This window comes from Bidens hawaiensis, unplaced genomic scaffold (genome assembly GCF_021521415.1).
Source record: "Bidens hawaiensis isolate Kalapana, Puna unplaced genomic scaffold, B.hawaiensis_p1.1 tig00006907_1, whole genome shotgun sequence".
Taxonomy (NCBI): Eukaryota; Viridiplantae; Streptophyta; class Magnoliopsida; order Asterales; family Asteraceae; genus Bidens; species Bidens hawaiensis.
Window position 1 is genome coordinate 696,373 of NW_027491473.1, and position 17,953 is coordinate 714,325.

The 17,953-nt window shown below is 33.5% G+C and overlaps 1 protein-coding gene and 1 pseudogene across 2 annotated transcripts; both read right to left on the minus strand.

The window, feature by feature from the left end:
• Nucleotides 1-2,085: 2,085 nt before the first annotated feature.
• On the minus strand, nucleotides 2,086-4,041 carry LOC143633824 (uncharacterized). The gene is made up of 2 exons (XM_077102059.1): nucleotides 3,322-4,041; nucleotides 2,086-2,380 (listed from the first exon to the last, which is right to left on the minus strand). Exons 1-2 carry the CDS (start codon nucleotides 3,976-3,978, stop codon nucleotides 2,216-2,218), a joined length of 822 nt encoding a protein of 273 aa, XP_076958174.1. The 5' UTR covers nucleotides 3,979-4,041; the 3' UTR covers nucleotides 2,086-2,215.
• A 2,577-nt stretch (nucleotides 4,042-6,618) lies between these two features.
• LOC143633791 (polygalacturonase-like) lies at nucleotides 6,619-17,073 on the minus strand (annotated as a pseudogene). Its single transcript, XR_013153732.1, has 12 exons — nucleotides 16,717-17,073; nucleotides 16,583-16,633; nucleotides 15,769-15,823; nucleotides 9,920-10,017; nucleotides 9,686-9,817; nucleotides 9,143-9,310; nucleotides 8,648-8,668; nucleotides 8,237-8,444; nucleotides 8,054-8,135; nucleotides 7,621-7,729; nucleotides 7,417-7,533; nucleotides 6,619-7,127 (listed from the first exon to the last, which is right to left on the minus strand). The product of XR_013153732.1 is annotated as a polygalacturonase-like (transcript).
• Between the last annotated feature and the right edge of the window lie 880 nt (nucleotides 17,074-17,953).

Genomic DNA, 17,953 nt, shown 5'->3' on the forward strand with positions numbered 1-17,953 from the left:
TAAATGTTAGGAGATCATTACGAATATCCATTTGGCGTTGCTATTAATGTATTTGATTTAATTACTATGTTTTTCTATATTTATTAATGTATTAGGGCTTACAGGCCTTTTTATTTCAGCTTGGCTGAGGTACATAAATTCTCGGAGACAGCCCTGTCAAAAGGGCGTACCGTTGTATCCGTTTTCTAATAGAAGTGTTCTTTCGTTATTTCTTTCTTTGGTTAGTGTTTTGGATGTGAGTGTCTTATGTCGCCTATGGAGAAAAGTAATATGTTCATATACAAGTTTTATAAAAATTATATATTCACAAGTTATAGGACAATAACTCGCCTGTTGTCTCACCTGATGTTGATATATAAGCTTCTTCAAGAGTTTCATTTGGGGTATAGCTATTGTCGACCTAGTTTGGGTGGCATTCTCCCTCGTATAGTTTTCGACTTTTCGTGATATTGTCTTCATGCAGATGCTCACTCCTTTGGGTTGTGAACTTGTGATCCGGCACTAGGTAGAAGCATTTTTTCATGTAATTTAATTGAACTAAAATTGGGTCGAAGACTCAAAATAGCAATAATAACACACCAAAGGAAAACTTGGTTGCAAGACTTTCTAATTAGGGAATTGATGAGTAGCTAGTTACCAATCTTCCATTCACACACATTAGCTAACCAAAAGACTTTTTAGGGTTGTTTGGTTGAGGTTTGAATGGGCCTGTTAAGAGGATACATCTGATTCGCTCAGATGTCATGGTGTTTGTTTGTGAAAATCACATTTTTAAATGATTTCATTTGCCTCGTAATCAGTCAGATTGAAATTGAATCTGAATCATTCAGGGGACAATTTTACCCACGCACCCAACCCCGTCTTTGGCTCCTTTTTTCTTCTTCTATTCTGGAGCCCCAAGCACAACACCATCACACTCACTCAATTTCAGCCTATTCCAAGCACAAAATGTATGATATTTGTTTCCCTACTTGATTTCTGCTTATACGTTTCTCCCACCTTCGTCGATTTCTGTTTCATGATCTTCAGGATTCGAATAACTATGCCTAGAAGCTAGGGTTTATAGTTCGAATGACTAATTAATGCTCAATTAAAACTAATTGATGTTAAATTTTGGTTGAATCTTGCTTTTATTTTGACAATTTGGTTCGACCGCTAATTTGTAGTTAAAGTTAAAAAATTAAGGTACATGTTATTGAAACCTTTTATTGAATTAAAGGTGTAACCTAGAATACTTAATTGAATGCCATAGATTACGATTATTTGCTTATGTGACTGGAAATAAATGTGTGATTATATTATATAGTTATGATTTGTTTAAACAACCTAAAATGGTTTGTATCTAGCTACTTGGAAGTTGGAATGCATTATACGAAAGTGTTATAATCTATTATTATAGTAAATACATTTGGATAATTTAAAGGGTCGTTTGCTTGGAATCATGATTTATTTCCAAAGAGGTTATAAATGAGTAGTAATGGTTGCTACTCGCTTAGACGAGTTTATAAGTGAGATGAATGCAAAACTGTTAATTGACATGATCCATCGTTCTTGAGTTGGGTCACCATTTACGTGTATTTTGAATTTCACTTAGTTGGTCTAAAGTAATGAAAAGAACGGAAACTAGCCTTGAGTCATCATGAAAAACTTAGTTTCGGTTTAAACTAGTTTTCTTAAAGAAATAGTACTAAGGGGGTGTTTGGGATTGCTTATTTTCATCAACATATAACTTATAAACTTATTTAAAATTAATAAGGTGTTTGAGATTGCTTATAGTGTGAGATGAAAAGTTCAATAAGTTACACTTGATGAAAAGTTATAAGGAAACAAAATAAGGAATCCCAAACACCCCCTAAATCAACTAAATGTTCGTTGAGATTGTATTATACATATGAAGGTGATTTTAACATAAAGCAACATTAACTAATATCAAGTATGCTAACAAATTCATATTTTAGTAAACTTTTGAGTGAACGTAAGAAAATAATTAAAGATTTAAAGACATTATCAAAACACTAGCAAGATATTGAAATGTAAGCACAAACAATTTTAACGTAACATGCAGTCTAGAAAACCATAACATTTAAAGATGAATGTTTCACCAAGTCATTAAACAAAAAGTACCACTCAAAAACAAATAGTTCAAAACAACTGGTAACCTATATCAAAACGACTGAAAGACATAGCGAGCTCTCTTTCAGAATGCAGATGACACTCAAGCAGGAATATCAGCAACGTCTTCAACATAGGTGATGGCCTTTGTGGTGGGCTTAGCAAGCAAATCTGTGTACTCTTGGAATGGAGACCTGCTGAATCTTGTCTCTCTCCAGAAGTCTGGAGTGAGGAATCCATAAGTCTTCAACAGACAGTCAAAGGTAGCCTGCCAAATGATAATTCAAATTAGATGAGAAAATCCGAATATGTAAAAATGTCTCATCACATATGTTGAAATTCCCAGTACTTGCAAAAAACATAAAACAAGATTACAAGCCCAATTAACAGAAAATTTAAAAAAGCAAAAAAGCTATCTGTTTAAATATATCTGCATTAAAAAATCATCTTTTGACAGCTTCAGCAAGAAAAAAAATTGATGTGTTCAGGAAAATACAACTTTAAATACAGAATTGCTGCAAAAGATTAATTCCAATCAGACAACATGGCAGCATAAAAATACTCATTTTTAATAATCATGTTTGTGAAACCGAATATACTCAAAAAAACGTGGCAGCAACTAATAAAACACAAAGATAAATAATTGCATGCAAATCAACAAAATTTCAGCTAAAATTGCAATGCAAAAAGATGTAAAAACAATGAATAATGAAAGAGTCCTAAACACAAAAAGTACTATTAAACTTTCTCAGCACTAAATTTCAATCATTTAACTCTCAGCTTTACAAAAATGACAATATATAAAAAGATCTCAAACTAAAACAAAAAACACAAACTTAATATCATCAGTCACATTAATCAACACAATCAAAACCATTAAGTGTTGATTAAAAAAATATAAAACCTGTAACCATCAAATATTTAAAATTGCATTTTCATAATTACAAAGATTAACAACGCCCAATATCACAATCTGGTCATAAAATAAATTGAGCTAAATTAACAAAACAACAATAAAAAACCAACATCTAACTAAAGAACAAGTTAACGATTAATAATCCCCATTTTCACAATCTACATCTACATTAAATTCAGCTAAAATTATCAAATTACCACTAGCAAGCAAAACTAAACGATAAACACAACCCATATAAACAACATAATCAACATATAAAAATAAACAAACAAAACAATTAACGATTAACAAACCTTGACAAAGTTTCCAAGAGTCTTAGTAGACCCTCTAGACGACGTAAACACATCATCAATCCCAGCAAACTGCAACACCTTCTTAGGCACCCTAGCCGCCACAATCCCAGCACCTCTAGGAGCCGGCACCAACCTAACCGTAACCGACCCACACTTCCCAGTCACCTTAGTCGGCACCGTATGCACCTTCCCAATCTTATTCCCCCAGTACCCTCTCCTCACCGGAATCACCGACAACTTAGCCAAAATAATCGCACCCCTTATCGCAGTCGCCACCTCCTTCGCACACTTCACCCCCAACCCCACATGCCCATTTCCATCACCCACCACCACAAACGCCTTGAACCGGGTTCGTTGACCAGCCCGTGTCTGTTTCTGGACCGGCATGATCTTCATCACCTCGTCTTTGAGACCTGGTAATATTTGGTCGATGATCTGGTGCTCTTTGACTGGGAGTGAGTGGAGGTAGATCTCTTCGAGCTTGCTGATCTTGCCGTCTTTGACTAACCGGCCGAGTTTGGTCACTGGGACCCATTTCTCTTCTTCGGCCTCACGGCGACCGCCGCGACGGCGGCCTCTGCCACGGTCGCCTCCACGGCCTCCTCTGCCTCCGAAGCCTCGACCAAATCCGCCGCGTTCTCCGCCTCTCTCTGCCATGGTTTTGGTTGTTGTAGAAGATTTGATAGCGAGGTGAGTTAATACGGCGTGTGAAAACCCTAGGGTTGGTGTTATGTTTATATGTTGATAAGGGATGTTAGGGTTTCGCTTTGGGCTATACTTGGGCTTTTGAGAAGCCCAGATAATGTTACGTAAGAAAATTACGATTCCAGGCAAACACTTTGTTTTTATTTAGACAGAATTACAAATTTTGTCCTTTAAAATAAGACGAATTTCGGTTCGTGTCCTTTTCTAAGTTTCCTTGCAGGCGGTGTATTTTAAATATTTTTTTCCTGCACGTTATGTCCTTTACGCTAACTGGGTTAGAAAAACTCAGTTAAATACCCTCATGTGAGGGTATTTTTGTCTTTTCGTCTTAAAAAAGCTTTTATTTTTTGAAGTAAATTACCAATATACCCTTGCCATTATAAAATCCCATTTCAGTCCTCACCCATCAACACATTAAAACACCTCTCTCTCTCTCTATTTACTAACCACCATCTGTAACAGTTTCAACTCATCAAGCAAGTGTCTCTCTAATCTAAACCACCGGAAAGCTGCTCTGCTTTCTCCGGTGATAACTAACTCCGGTAATCCTTTCCAGATATTAATTCGTGACGTCAGCAATCATTATTCTTCATACTCACGGACTGGATCCTCGATACGGTGTTATCACCTGCCCCCATCCAACCTCCGGCAACCACTGCCTTTTTTGCAACCAGCCACCACCACCGTTCACCGCCATATCCACCTCCCCTTTAACCCAGATCCAGTTTACCCATCCAATAACAATAAATTCTTTCTTTTTCAACTTTTACCCTTAAAAATCTCAAACCCAGATCCAGTTAACCCCGCTGCCGCCACCCGAGAAGGTGACCGGAGATGGTTTCGTCTTCCTCGCCGGAGAAGGTGACCCAGATCCAGTTAACCCCGATCCAGTTAACCCCAGTTAACCCAGATCCAGTCCGTGAGAAGGTTTCGTCTTCCTCGCCGGAGAAGGTGACCGGAGATGGTGCCGGATTTAAGAAGAAAGGGAGTTGATAATGAATTACAAATCCGGTCAAAATCCAAACTTCCGGTACTGTCTTCGGTCATCAAAACAGCTCTCAAGAAATCGATGAAGTTGGGAGGTACAAATAAGATGAACAGGGGCAACAGTTAAGTGTTTGATGGTGCTGGTGGCGAAGCTATGGTGGCGGTGGTGATGGTGTTTGAGGAGTGGTTGTGATATGGTGATGGTGTGGTAGAACACAGAGAGAGAAGGATGAGAGAAGGAAGTGGTTGTGGTATGTGGTATGATGATGGTGTGGTGATGGTGGTGGCTTAGAGAGAGAAAGAACAGAGAAAGGAGGAGAAGGTGTTATCAATTTGCAGGTACAGCCGAAAAAACAAAAATACCCTCACATGCGCCTCACGTGAGAGTATTTAACTGAGTTTTTCTAACCCAGTTAGCGTAAAGGACATAACGTGCAGGAAAAAAATGTTTAAAGTACACCGCCTGCAAGGAAACTTAGAAAAGGACACGAACCGTAATTCATCTTATTTTAAAGGACAAAATTTGTAATTCTGTCTTTTATTTATTTAGTATTAGGAAAAAAAGTGTGACTTTTCTAACAAATTTTTTTTGATGATTTATAAGTAACAGCTTTGGAAACAAATATGTTAAAAGATAGGACTGTCAGCAGTCAATTCGTTAGTTGGAACCGATATCGACCAAACGATGATAGTTGAGATTAATAAAAACTAATATATTTATTATGTTATATATAATTTAAATTACTTTCAATAGGATAATAAGAAACATGAATTTATTGTCAGGGGTGGAAGCAGAGGGGGTTAAGAGGGTTCACCGACCCTCCGGCCACGGGAATTTGTTGGTTTTTTAATACATAAAGTTGAGGTTTTTCTATACAAAAACATAATTTGGATCTTCTAGTTGTAACCATTAGAGAAGACGATCTTATAATGACCCCTCGATAAAAAGTCATGGTTCCGCTGGACCGCTGGTTATCGTAGAATATATATTTGTATATTTGTCACGTGGAAAGAAAATAGAATGATACACGTCGGCATCAATGATCTTTAGAGTTATAGGAATCATGAAACAATGTATTGAGTTATTACGCATGCACTATTTATGTGCACATTTGTTGAATCTAGTTGCTTGTTCTAGGTCACAATTAATAATTTGCAGTGGTGAAATGTAAGTTAAATCATTCATTGCAAACAATTCATAAAGTTTCTGAAGGATCTTTTGGAAGTACACAGATATTATTCGGGGTCGAAAAAAAGGTTAAAGGAAATTATCACGCACTTGATGCAAAATGGAGCATGATTACGTGAAACGGTTTTTTATTTTTTGTATCATACGTTTATCTAATTTTATGTCATATTAATTTAAGCGTGCTTTTATTTGTGAGAGACATGTAGCTTTTACTTGAATCATGAAAGCTTTAAAAGATATGTTCTTTGTATTACTTTTATGCCCATTATAAATGAGATGCTTCTTTATTATTTTTTATTTTATTTATGTATTTATTTTTTCATATATAGCTATGAAATAGCTTAAATAAATTCTATAAATAAAGTCCAACCCAAAATAACGGTCACGATAACTGATTTAATATAACACCACTTAAGTAGTCAAGCTAAAAGCTACAAGTTCACATAAACACATTTATTTATAGAGGTGTTTCAACTAATCACATGACTAAAAAACTAACAGAAATAACATCTGTAACTAACACAACCTTGGTGCATAATGCATATACACATTACTGATCATTTGTAACCATCACAACCTTTTTTACATATATGATATATTGATATACACATTAGCATTATCAGTAACTATCACAACCTTGTTGCATATACACATAACTTATAATCAGTAACTATAAGCCCTAGGCATGAGCTGATATTGAGCAATATTTACCGCATCGAGGGACAACGGTTCCAACATAACTCAACTCAACATTGTTGCAAATAGCCATAGCATCACCGTCGCCATCTCGAGTAAGATTTATTCCTTTCAACACAACACCTTCACACGGATGGTTTTTGCTACACTTAAATATTATAGCATCTTTATCTTCACTAGTTCCGGTAATATTTTTGTACGTTACATCTTTTATTTCAATAGCTGACTCCTGTGAATCTTTTCATTATTAAATCGAAACATATAAAAGAAATAACAAGTTGTAGAACAACAAACAATAGCATTAGTTACCCATATTGGTAAAAATTTTGGCAGTTAGGATGGTCAAGATACCCTAACCCGGTCTATCAGTTGCGTTTTGACATGTTAGGAAAACTAGTTTTTTTTCTTAATTCTTGTTAAATATCATTTCATCATGTTATGTTACTTTATGGTAAGTTTGATGATAAACATAGGACTGCTATGTATTTGTAAAATTGATTGCTCTATAGAATAATAACCTGCTCTTTACACGGCTTAGCTTGATCTCAGTAATATTGATTTATAATGATTGGGTTTGCGACATTCTTCATGTCAATATTTTGAAATGTAATATTGCTTGCGTTTCCTGAACCTCCCTACAATCAACGTAGCGAAAACATGTAAACTGCCTTATCGGATGTGTTTTTTGGGTGTTTCATGAAAACAAATAGATGTGTTATAACCTACCAAGTCTTGATTCTAACACCATTTGTGGTTTCGATAAGTTTAGCCCCATCAATCATGACATCCGAAACATGAGCTTCTGAGTTTTTGGAACCAAGGCTTCCAATACTGAATCAACCATCAACCAATATATCATTATTACGGGCCATACGAGTAAAATTAAATAAATTAATATGAAATATGTTTTCATAATTAAGTGTTTGGAACCTTGATCCTAAATTGAGTTCACAAAAATAAAAGAATGAATATTAACTTAATTTCTATCATTATCATTGTTTTTCATGATCATTGAGAAACGATCATGTTAACATTTACTTAACCTAGAAAAAATTGTATGAAAAAAGATTGACACGTCAACTCAAACCAGGATAATGTGTTGTAAAAAAAAGGAGGTGTTTAGAGTATTTGAAGGAAAAAAAACATGCAACGTACCTAATCCCATGACCCGGTCCGCATGTTATACTAGTGGCTAGGACATTTTTGGACCCACTCACAATCGAAATGCAATCGTCCCCTTCATAGGTTAAAAGAAGGTCAAATAACGCTTGAACTCATAGATCATTTTTTGCTAACTTAAATGAAGATTAAAAAAAAACAATTAAAATGTACAAGAACCTGATTTTATAACAGAGTTGGATATTTTGATATTCTGAGTGTGCGTTACATGAATCCCATCCGTGTTGGGGCTATCTCCCGGCGAGTTCACTTGAATCTTTGAAACTTGTACGTTTTCACAACGGTCAAAAGAAACATGGATCTTTTGTGCATTTTGAACCGTGAGGTTAGTAAGCAACAAAGATTTGCAATTGTAGAACGTTAAAGCCTACCATTTGGATGGAAACACATTAATGCTTTACATAAATAAATGTCTTCTGATACAAGAGACCATGTTTTTTAGTTTTTATAATTTGTAATTATAAATGCAAAACAATGATATATGGTTTTACTATAACAATAAGATATAATTATTGAAGAAAAGTTAAAAAGAAGATGAACTATAAATGATGAAATGGATATAAAACATACCGTAGGGGCATTCGAACATCGCTGTATGGATTTGTTTATCACCACAAATTCAAAATATCGTTAGTTAGAAAAGGGTTAAAATAAAAAGTATGTTAAATGCAAGAGAAGACGTGAGATATGTAAAAGTTTTAGGGTATGTACATTTAGTTGCGCATGTTTGTGGCATCAATATACATGAGTTAAGACAAACAATTATAACAAGTTGATACAAACGTACACTTGTTATAATGTGAAAATTGTAGTTGTAAATGTAATCGAAACTAATTATTTTAGAATCACAATATTAGCTGTCAAATTAACCGACTACCTTACATAAAATTTATAATACTTAATTAAATTTAAAACTTTAATGTATACTTATCTAAACAGGAAATTATAAATATGTAAAACTATTAATTCATAAAGATTGATTAAATGTTTTGTTGTTTTGTATTTTAATTATTATATTTTCACTTTAAGTGATTGTTATTTTGGATGATTATTTATAATACTTACCTTCGTCTTATTGACTTTGCACGAATTACTCCACCAAATGTCCCCATTGCCGTCAATGACTCCACCTCCTTCCATCAATAGGTTATTAACTCCATCCACTATAAGCCAATGCTTCGCATCTTTCCTATACTTGGATACTTGTTTAGATGCCAGTATTGTTCCTGAAATCTGCAAATATATATATACACTAATTCATCATATCATGTAACTCTTATAACATATACCACATACACCAAAGCAACTATATGCACGGTAGACTCAGGGGTGTTTGGCCTAGCTTTTATTTTTTGGCTTATGTTTATATCCTTACACAAATAAGCTTTATTCAAATAAGCTATAAAACCATCTTCAAACAAGCTTCTTCAAATTAGCCTATATAAACTAATAAGCTTAAGCTTAAAAAGTTAAACCAAACACCAAATTAAACGTATTTTGTAAAAAAAAAATGTTAAAAAAGCTAGGCCAAACACCCCCTCAGTTCATGCATACTATTAGCTAGTATCGCGACTTAATGCTATAATAACTAAAAAAATGAAGCCTGACCTGCATGGTTAGCGAAGCTTTGCAAGGACCATCAAAACTAATCGGGGTTACAAGGTACTTCTTGTTCTTAGGCACGCTAAAAACTGATGATGTTGTAGACGAACATGCTTCCGTCCAAGCCTTCTTGAATGCCTAAAACAACCCATGTACATACAATTATATATTTATATACAATGATGCATACATATATGCATATCAAATCTGATGTAACATGCAACAAGAGCTAGTGTGTACGTTTGTATCGTCTGTTTTGCCATCGCCTTTAGCGCCGAAAGAATCAACGTCAAATGTTTTATAAGTTGAAAGAACTGGTTCTTGAAATATATAGTAATCTATTGCGGTTTTAATATATGTTTTTGAATTAATACAAGACATAACATCTTCATGGTAACTAAAATGGTAATACGAGATACAGAAGGCAAGGATGATGATAAAAGTGAGACGTGATAATGTATTTTTGTGAAGCCATTGTAAGTGAAATACAAACAAAGGGTGTGGTTTTGAATTTATAGAATAAAGGGTGTTTGAGAGGGTTAATTTTATAGGAAATATAAATCAAAAATGACTATAATAAAAATATATAAGATATTTATCAACATTGACTTTTAACTTTTAACTCTCAATCAAATGAAAATGTACTCATCGCGTGTAATATTGTCCACGTGGCAACGACTTTTATTTACATTCGCATGTAATGGTGACTCTTGAATGAAAATATAGAAGGACTGGATTTAATACGTATAAAAGTTTTCATAAATAAGGAGGGGGTTCTACAGGATTGAACCTTTAACCTTGGTTCTCAAAAATTAGTAGCAAAACAAAATTCCTTTTAATTTGAAATACAATATATGTATTCATAATTAAATATGACTTTTATACGACAAAAGGGCTTATACGACTAAAGTCCATTTGCGTATAAATGATATGTGTTATTATTATCTTAATTATTACAGTTGAATTACAAAAGAAGCATTTAAAATATTAATAGTTGCTTGAACAACCATAATATGAAGAACGTACGGTTTTGGACTTTTCAACGAGTGTACGTCATAATTTCACGTACGTAGAAATTCATGGTATATGTTGATGAATATCTTGCTGATGAGAAAATATTCGTATATGTCATGGGTGGGTTAGACAGTAGTGGACCCATGAAAAAATTTCACATGGGTCGAAACAAAGTGTGTCAAAGTTTTATATGATATACCTTTATAAAAATTTCACATGGGTAGGTTGACACTTACACCTTTTGTGTAGGTCCGCCAATGGGGTTAAGTTGCCTCTTTCATTATATATATCCATATAAACGTATATTGTCCGATACAACAAGCTTTTATTAGTTTTAAACTAAACAAGAATGCTAGATCACTACGACATCCAAACCGATAAAAACAGTTTGATTTTGGGGTGGTTATTTGGAATATTTATGCTACATGGCATGCCAATAGGGGTGTTCATCGGATCGGATAACGGGTTATTCGGGTTATTCGGTTCGGGTTATTCGGATTTGAAAATTTTTGGATCCTATCCGAAATCCGATCCGATCCGAATTAGGAATATTCCTATCCGATCCGAATCTATCCGAATTCAATTCGGATCGGATTCGGATATATCCGAATAATCCAAAATTATCTAAATAATCCGAAATAAACCTAAAAAATTTTCCTATTTTTTTTGTTCCTTACATTTAATAGTTTAGAATCACAATAAACATATAAACCGGAAAATACGAAGTACTCTTAACACAAATTTTAAGTTTAAACTTCAAATAATAATCTAATAAATATACCAAACCGGAAAATAACACTAAAAACATGTTTTTTATTCGGATTAAACGGATATCCGAACAATCCGAACAATCCGAATTTTTTAAATTTCCATATCCGAATCCGAATTAGTTATTTGGATATTCGGATTGATCCGATTCGAATATCCGAATAAGAATTCGGATCGGTTTATTTGGGTTTCGATTTCGGTTTTTTTCGGATTTCGAGTTTCTTGAACACCCCCTACATGCCAGACAATTTCAGATGGGTAAACAGTCCATGGTAATTATTATAGAGTTACTGTTCGAGTTTATCTTCATGGATCATTTGGGCCGCACCACATAATGAGGTTTACAAGGTTTCGAATGTACAACGTATAACACTTGGCAACAATTTGCTCGGAACACTAAATACCCAGTTGTTGGACAAAACTATGAAAGAGTATGTAATTCTTGTATAGTAAGATTGGGTTGGAGGTCATTCTTCAGGTATCTATGTTTCATCTTTTGAGAATGTCAAGGATATGTGGTTAACGTGTTACATCTTTAATTTCAATGCAACTTCAACTCATTGATTATGTAACCATTGAAAAAAAAAATCCAATTACTTGTTTCATATTAATTACTTTATATAGATTTTTTTTATAACTTTGCATGAGATTTGTTAAATGCATCATGCCATGTATTTTTCACATTGCTTTGGATTGAAGCCACAATAAACATGTCCATCATGTAAACTAATGAAACACGAAAGTGCCTTTCGTGACCACTTTATTTATTCCTGTGTTAAAATTGAAGATATTTTTAGATAACTTTTTCTACCTATTAAACCTTTCGACTTCAAAGTCGTGAAAACCTTATATTATTATGAAAGTAGCAGCACTTGTTAATATCATCATACAATTATTCATGTAAGAAAACGATCTACCACCTTCGATGACAACGACATGACATAGAGCAACTATTGTGGGATGTTTAAAGAAGATAAGTCTCAAAATATTGATGACTACAACGTTAAAGTGTTGTTATAGGAATCTTTTAAGATTAGATCATTGATGGTCTTAGATAAACTTAATTCTACCCTTGATAACTTAGCTATTAGTGCAAGTGTCATAAGCTATTAAATTTCCTATAACAAAAAAAATTGTATAAATTTCTTCCAAAGTTTATGTACATTTAGAGTTCAACTTGTCAATACAAATGTCTCCTTTAATTGTGAAGCATATTGCATATACACATTTCTGGATACTTTGAAATGGTGTAGAAACAGTTAATGGTAATAAATTTACTATTTATGATGATGAGTGTTCTACTGTTCTATTCTATCACGTTTTTTCTCCTTAGTAGTTAGTATTAACCGATATATTTATTTATAGATTACGTTAAAGATGACATTTTTTTTGCTTAAATAATTGTCTCTTGATTACAATAACGTTTACGCTCATATATGTTTAGTAAATCATTAAGGAAAATTATACTTTCACGCACAATCAATGATATTATCTTTACGGCAAGCGTTACTAATTACGTTACTAATTATTATTAAGAATAAAGATGTGTTTCTTTAACGACAAATAGTATTATCCTTTTTTCCTTTATGTTTTAGAATATGTTAGATAATTGTATTAAGTTATTAACAAATAATTGCATTTTGACGAAGTTGTTTATTTTTCTTTTTATTGGGACTCGAATAGGAAAAAAAGTGTAAGTTATCTTGAACAAAGTGGTTGAAAAATCCTCTTTAGTCATGTAATTTTTTTTTTCTGTTTTATCACGTCTAGTTTCTTGCTAATTGGTGTTTTCTAATATATTACCGCCGTTCAAATAATAATAATAATAATAATAATAATAAAGGTTATGTTAAACGTACCCTCATCTCTTGCTTGTCATACTCCCTCCCTTGAACTTTCAACTTCTTTAACAATTTTATTTTACATATTACTACATTATAACATTTATTTTTGTCATTTTAGAGTCTTCCTCTAACATGTTTATTGTTTATTGTTATAATAACGTCTTCAAAAAAAAGTTTTGCACATTTTTATCTTGTCGCATGGCTCCCACGTGACAAAAAAAAATTCATTTTAATATTTTTTTTATCATTTTAAAAAATCATTTAATATCACAAGAGTAAATAATTACTTGTATTTTATTTATTAATAAAGAATATGATTCTTTATTAAAATAAGTAAGTTGTATCTAAAAAATTGTTTTTAAAAAAACACTAAGAAAATAAAAAACTTGTAGAATTTTGTTTTCCTTTTTAAATAAGAATACAAAAACAATTATTTTTACATATCTTTTTGTTTATTTTTAAAAACTATGAAAAAGTGTTTTAGAATATATAAAAAAATTATTGAAAAAATAGAAATTTATTAATAATGATAATAAAATGTAACAAAATGACAAAAAAACAAAATGTTTAAATTGTATTAACATAGAACTCAAGAGAGAATATTTTTAGTAAAAATTAAGGAAAGAGAATACGATTAACAACACCAGTTAATCACATATTAACAGTCATATTCTCAAACTTTCACAGGATAACCACATATTTAGAACTTTTTCTTGTTATTGATTTGAAGTTCATTGATAAATCACCAGCCCAACAAAGCCCACAAAAGCCTCTCTCGGCCTATGATCAACATGATTAACTGAACAGTGAACAAAAACATACATATACTTTATGCTTCAAACAATCAATAGTCACATCAACATTTTTTTTATTATCTGATATCACCCTTCTTTATAGCCTGCCCATGCAAGGCTTTTATTATCTGATATCACCCTTCTTTATAGCCTGCCCATGCAAGGCGCCAAGGTCGTCCCAGAAAACTCGAGGGCCTGCTATTCAGGTATGTCTTAGTTAGCGAATTTTTATTAGTGATGTTTTATGACAGATATTTGGCTTATTGTAGCAAATCATTTTTTGTTACTTAATGGTGCGTGTTGTCAGCACACAAGCTTTAAAATAAAAGGCCAAGCAGGCAAGCAGTGTAACTACAGATAACAATATCACACAATCGTAACAATCACAACAGTTGTGGCCTAATATGTGTTAAACTTTTAGCGGGTGAATCAAAAACACGAACACGAGATTTGATCAACACACGATCGACTCTTTTATTAAGAAAACGACTAACGAGAAAAACTTAATAATTAACTAACACGTTGAACCTAGGGTATATATAAGCCCACACTTCTAATCCTATACTAACTCAAATACACAATTTGAATCCAAAACAAATAGGATTAAATAAAATAAAACCAACTTATCTTATAATAATAAACTAATTATTATATTAAATATTCTCCGAGATATTAGGAGACTTCAATCTGATTTGGTGTTGGACACGTTTAACAATATGCACTTTCAAGTTACTAAATTGTAAGCAAAACTTTTGGCCTAATACGCACTTTAAACTTACTGGCTACTAAAATATACTAAATTTTAAGCAAACTTCAACTGCTACATTCTGCAGAATCATGAGCGCACCACCATACACATCTTCAAGAACCAACATCAACCATTGAAAAAAAAGTTGCCAAAATCATCCCTACAAACAAGGTACAACACAAAGTAGCTTTAGCAAAAATATGTCAAACATGCACTAACAAATTAAACATCCACAGCAAGAAGCAAATAGGTAGACAAGACAAAGCAGGCGTGACCACAACAGCAGTCACCACAAGACTCTTTCAGCATATGAAAAACTTGTATTTTGAATATAACCACAGCTAACCAATGGCAATGACAGCAGGTACCTTTTGTCGCAAAGCCACACAAGTAAACCATGGGTCCTCTTTAATGTATATGCCAAAAAGGCGTATTTTGTATATAGCATACCTAGAATATGTTATATTGCCTCTGTAATTAACATACACTTCCTTAAAAAACCACTATATAGCAAGAAAAGGCTTTAGTTATTGTTTGGCTTTCTCAGTGTAATTGAATGTCACGACACGTATATACATTCTCATAAACCAACACTAGGCCTGTGTGCGGGTAAAAACCTAGCTCAAAACTTAAATACGAGAGCAACCGAAATTACTAGAGAGCTTTCTTTTGTATTTTAGATATATTTACATTTTTTTAAAAATATTTAGTTCCATAATGAATCAACCTGCTAGGCTGATACAGAGATCTCGTTGTGTCCCCTGCGCAGGGTGCGGGTTGCATATTGACCGAGTTTCACACAAGTCTCCCGCCGCATCGCACGAGGGGACAAGCAACTAGTTATATAATACATCCAATTGAAAGCAAAAATAAACTCTACATGGATATTAAGTTGAATCATATGTAAGAACTCAAAAGTACCATTTGATCGTATATCATGTTTTCCAAAAACAGAAAGTAAATCCACACCTAAACTCTACCACAAATCCACCATAACAAGTTGAATAAACACTCACATTCATTATATACATAGCAGATTGCACAAAGGTTACAACAAAAGGAAGAAGAACTTACTGACCTTCATAATAACCATTTAAACCGTCTTAGAACTCTTGACTCTTTCATACTGTTCCTGATGTGTAAAAATAAATTCACTTAGTTTACAATAATACTGTAACCTCATATAATTGTCTATGTTATCATTTTTTATTAATTTTTTTCTGTATGTTTTCTTTAGTGTTGCTTTTTTTAGACTATTTTAAGTCAGAATTTACTGTATAAATAACTTAGATTATTCTCTGAAACTGTATAGTTCATTTGTGCCATATATTATTATACATAGAGATTGTCAATCTTCCAATTTTTCAAATTATTTTGATTTTGTTGCAACTATAGAGTATAGATCCTTTACTCAACTAACCGAGAATGTCGGTTATTTGTACAGACACGACTCACAAGAAAAAAAGGTGATTATTTGATTAGTTATACTTTGTCAAAACCTGCTAGAAACCCAACATGTTTTGAGACGGGTATTTTTAATAAACTAACAGGTATACCTGGCGGTTAATTACCCAACCCATTACCACCCCTTTCCTCAGTGTGGAGGTTATAATGGGTCGGTCCCGAGTTTTACATAGATGGGCCCAGGTGCTGTTTGCGAAAACATACTAAGACCGCTTAAAACGGTGGATTTGAATGGCAAAAAGAAAAGAATATATAATATGAATGTATATACCATTGACTGAAGCAAGGTGCCGTGCTGAAGCTTGTTTTTTGCTTCAAGACGCTGTTCAAGTGTAAAAATGATAAAAGTAAGAAAGGGATAATTGTTAAAAGTTAAAACTGATAAAATGAAATATGTTTCATCACCTTATCTCTTTTAGCCTTCCAATACGCTACCAGTTCTTTTAGTAGGGAAGCCAACGCTACCAAACCGCCAAGAAGGGCGAAAGCGTGGACGTACTTAAGCAGCAGTGTATGCGGAAGGAATAAACATGCGACAGACGTAAGCCACGCCACAATGGTGGCGTCCCAGCTACAAACAAACACAACTCGCAGATACAAGTACTGTCCAGATGGGTCCACCTGACTCTGTAAAAAGTTGCGCAGCAGATGCGAACAGCCTAACCAAGCAAAGCCTTGTACCAAGGGCGGGGCCCATACGATATCTTCGTGCACGTGTCCATCATTCCCAAACTCTTTTACAAGTTTAACAATCATACCCATAGTAGTCACCCAAAAGGACATATAGGAAAAATGACGCGTAAGCCTCCTAACGTGGATCCTGTTACCCGCAGAACACATAGTTCCTGCTTTTGTATTTATAGGCGCTATCGGATGTTCGCCTCATTCATCAATGTCAATAAGTAGCAATTAATTAAAAAAAAACCTTTAATGATAAAAAAAACTACAGGATATGAATAAACAAATCATTAAAAAAGATAGCAAGCTAACACACAATTAGTTGTTAGGACACGTAAAGTTTAAGACACGAAACATGTTAAGCTGTTAAAACCCATGAGTTTTTAGATGGTTCTGCGTTTTATGTTTCTAGGCGGCATATTTGTGTATTTAGGGGGTGTTTGGAATCCCTTACTTTACCTCCTTATAGCTTTTCTCATAAGTTGTAACTTATCAACTTATCCCCTTGCAATACCCCACATTCCCAAACACCTTTTAACTTTTTTAAAAGTTAACAAGTCATTTAAATTAAGCAATCCCAAACACCCCTTAACCAGTTGAAAACCAACCCCCTAAATTAAGAGAAAGACATTATACGAAACGAAACACAAAGCAAGAACAGGGATGGATCAATAATCATATTGATTGATGAACAATTAAAGTAAAGGGAGAAAATACCTTGGGACTGAAATCTCTCAAGAATGTGTTGCGTGTGAGCGATTCTGAAGAATGAAATGAGGCCAGGGCAAGAAATTAGTTTCAGTGGGATGAATAATATTTTCATAAGCCTTTAACCATTAGAAAGTTATAATCATTCTTTAATTCATTATAAAAATACTTATTGTATCTTGTGATTATTATAATACATAGCTTAGCAAATACATCCTTCAAATTCAGATATTCTTCAACTGGAAAGCACAGATTT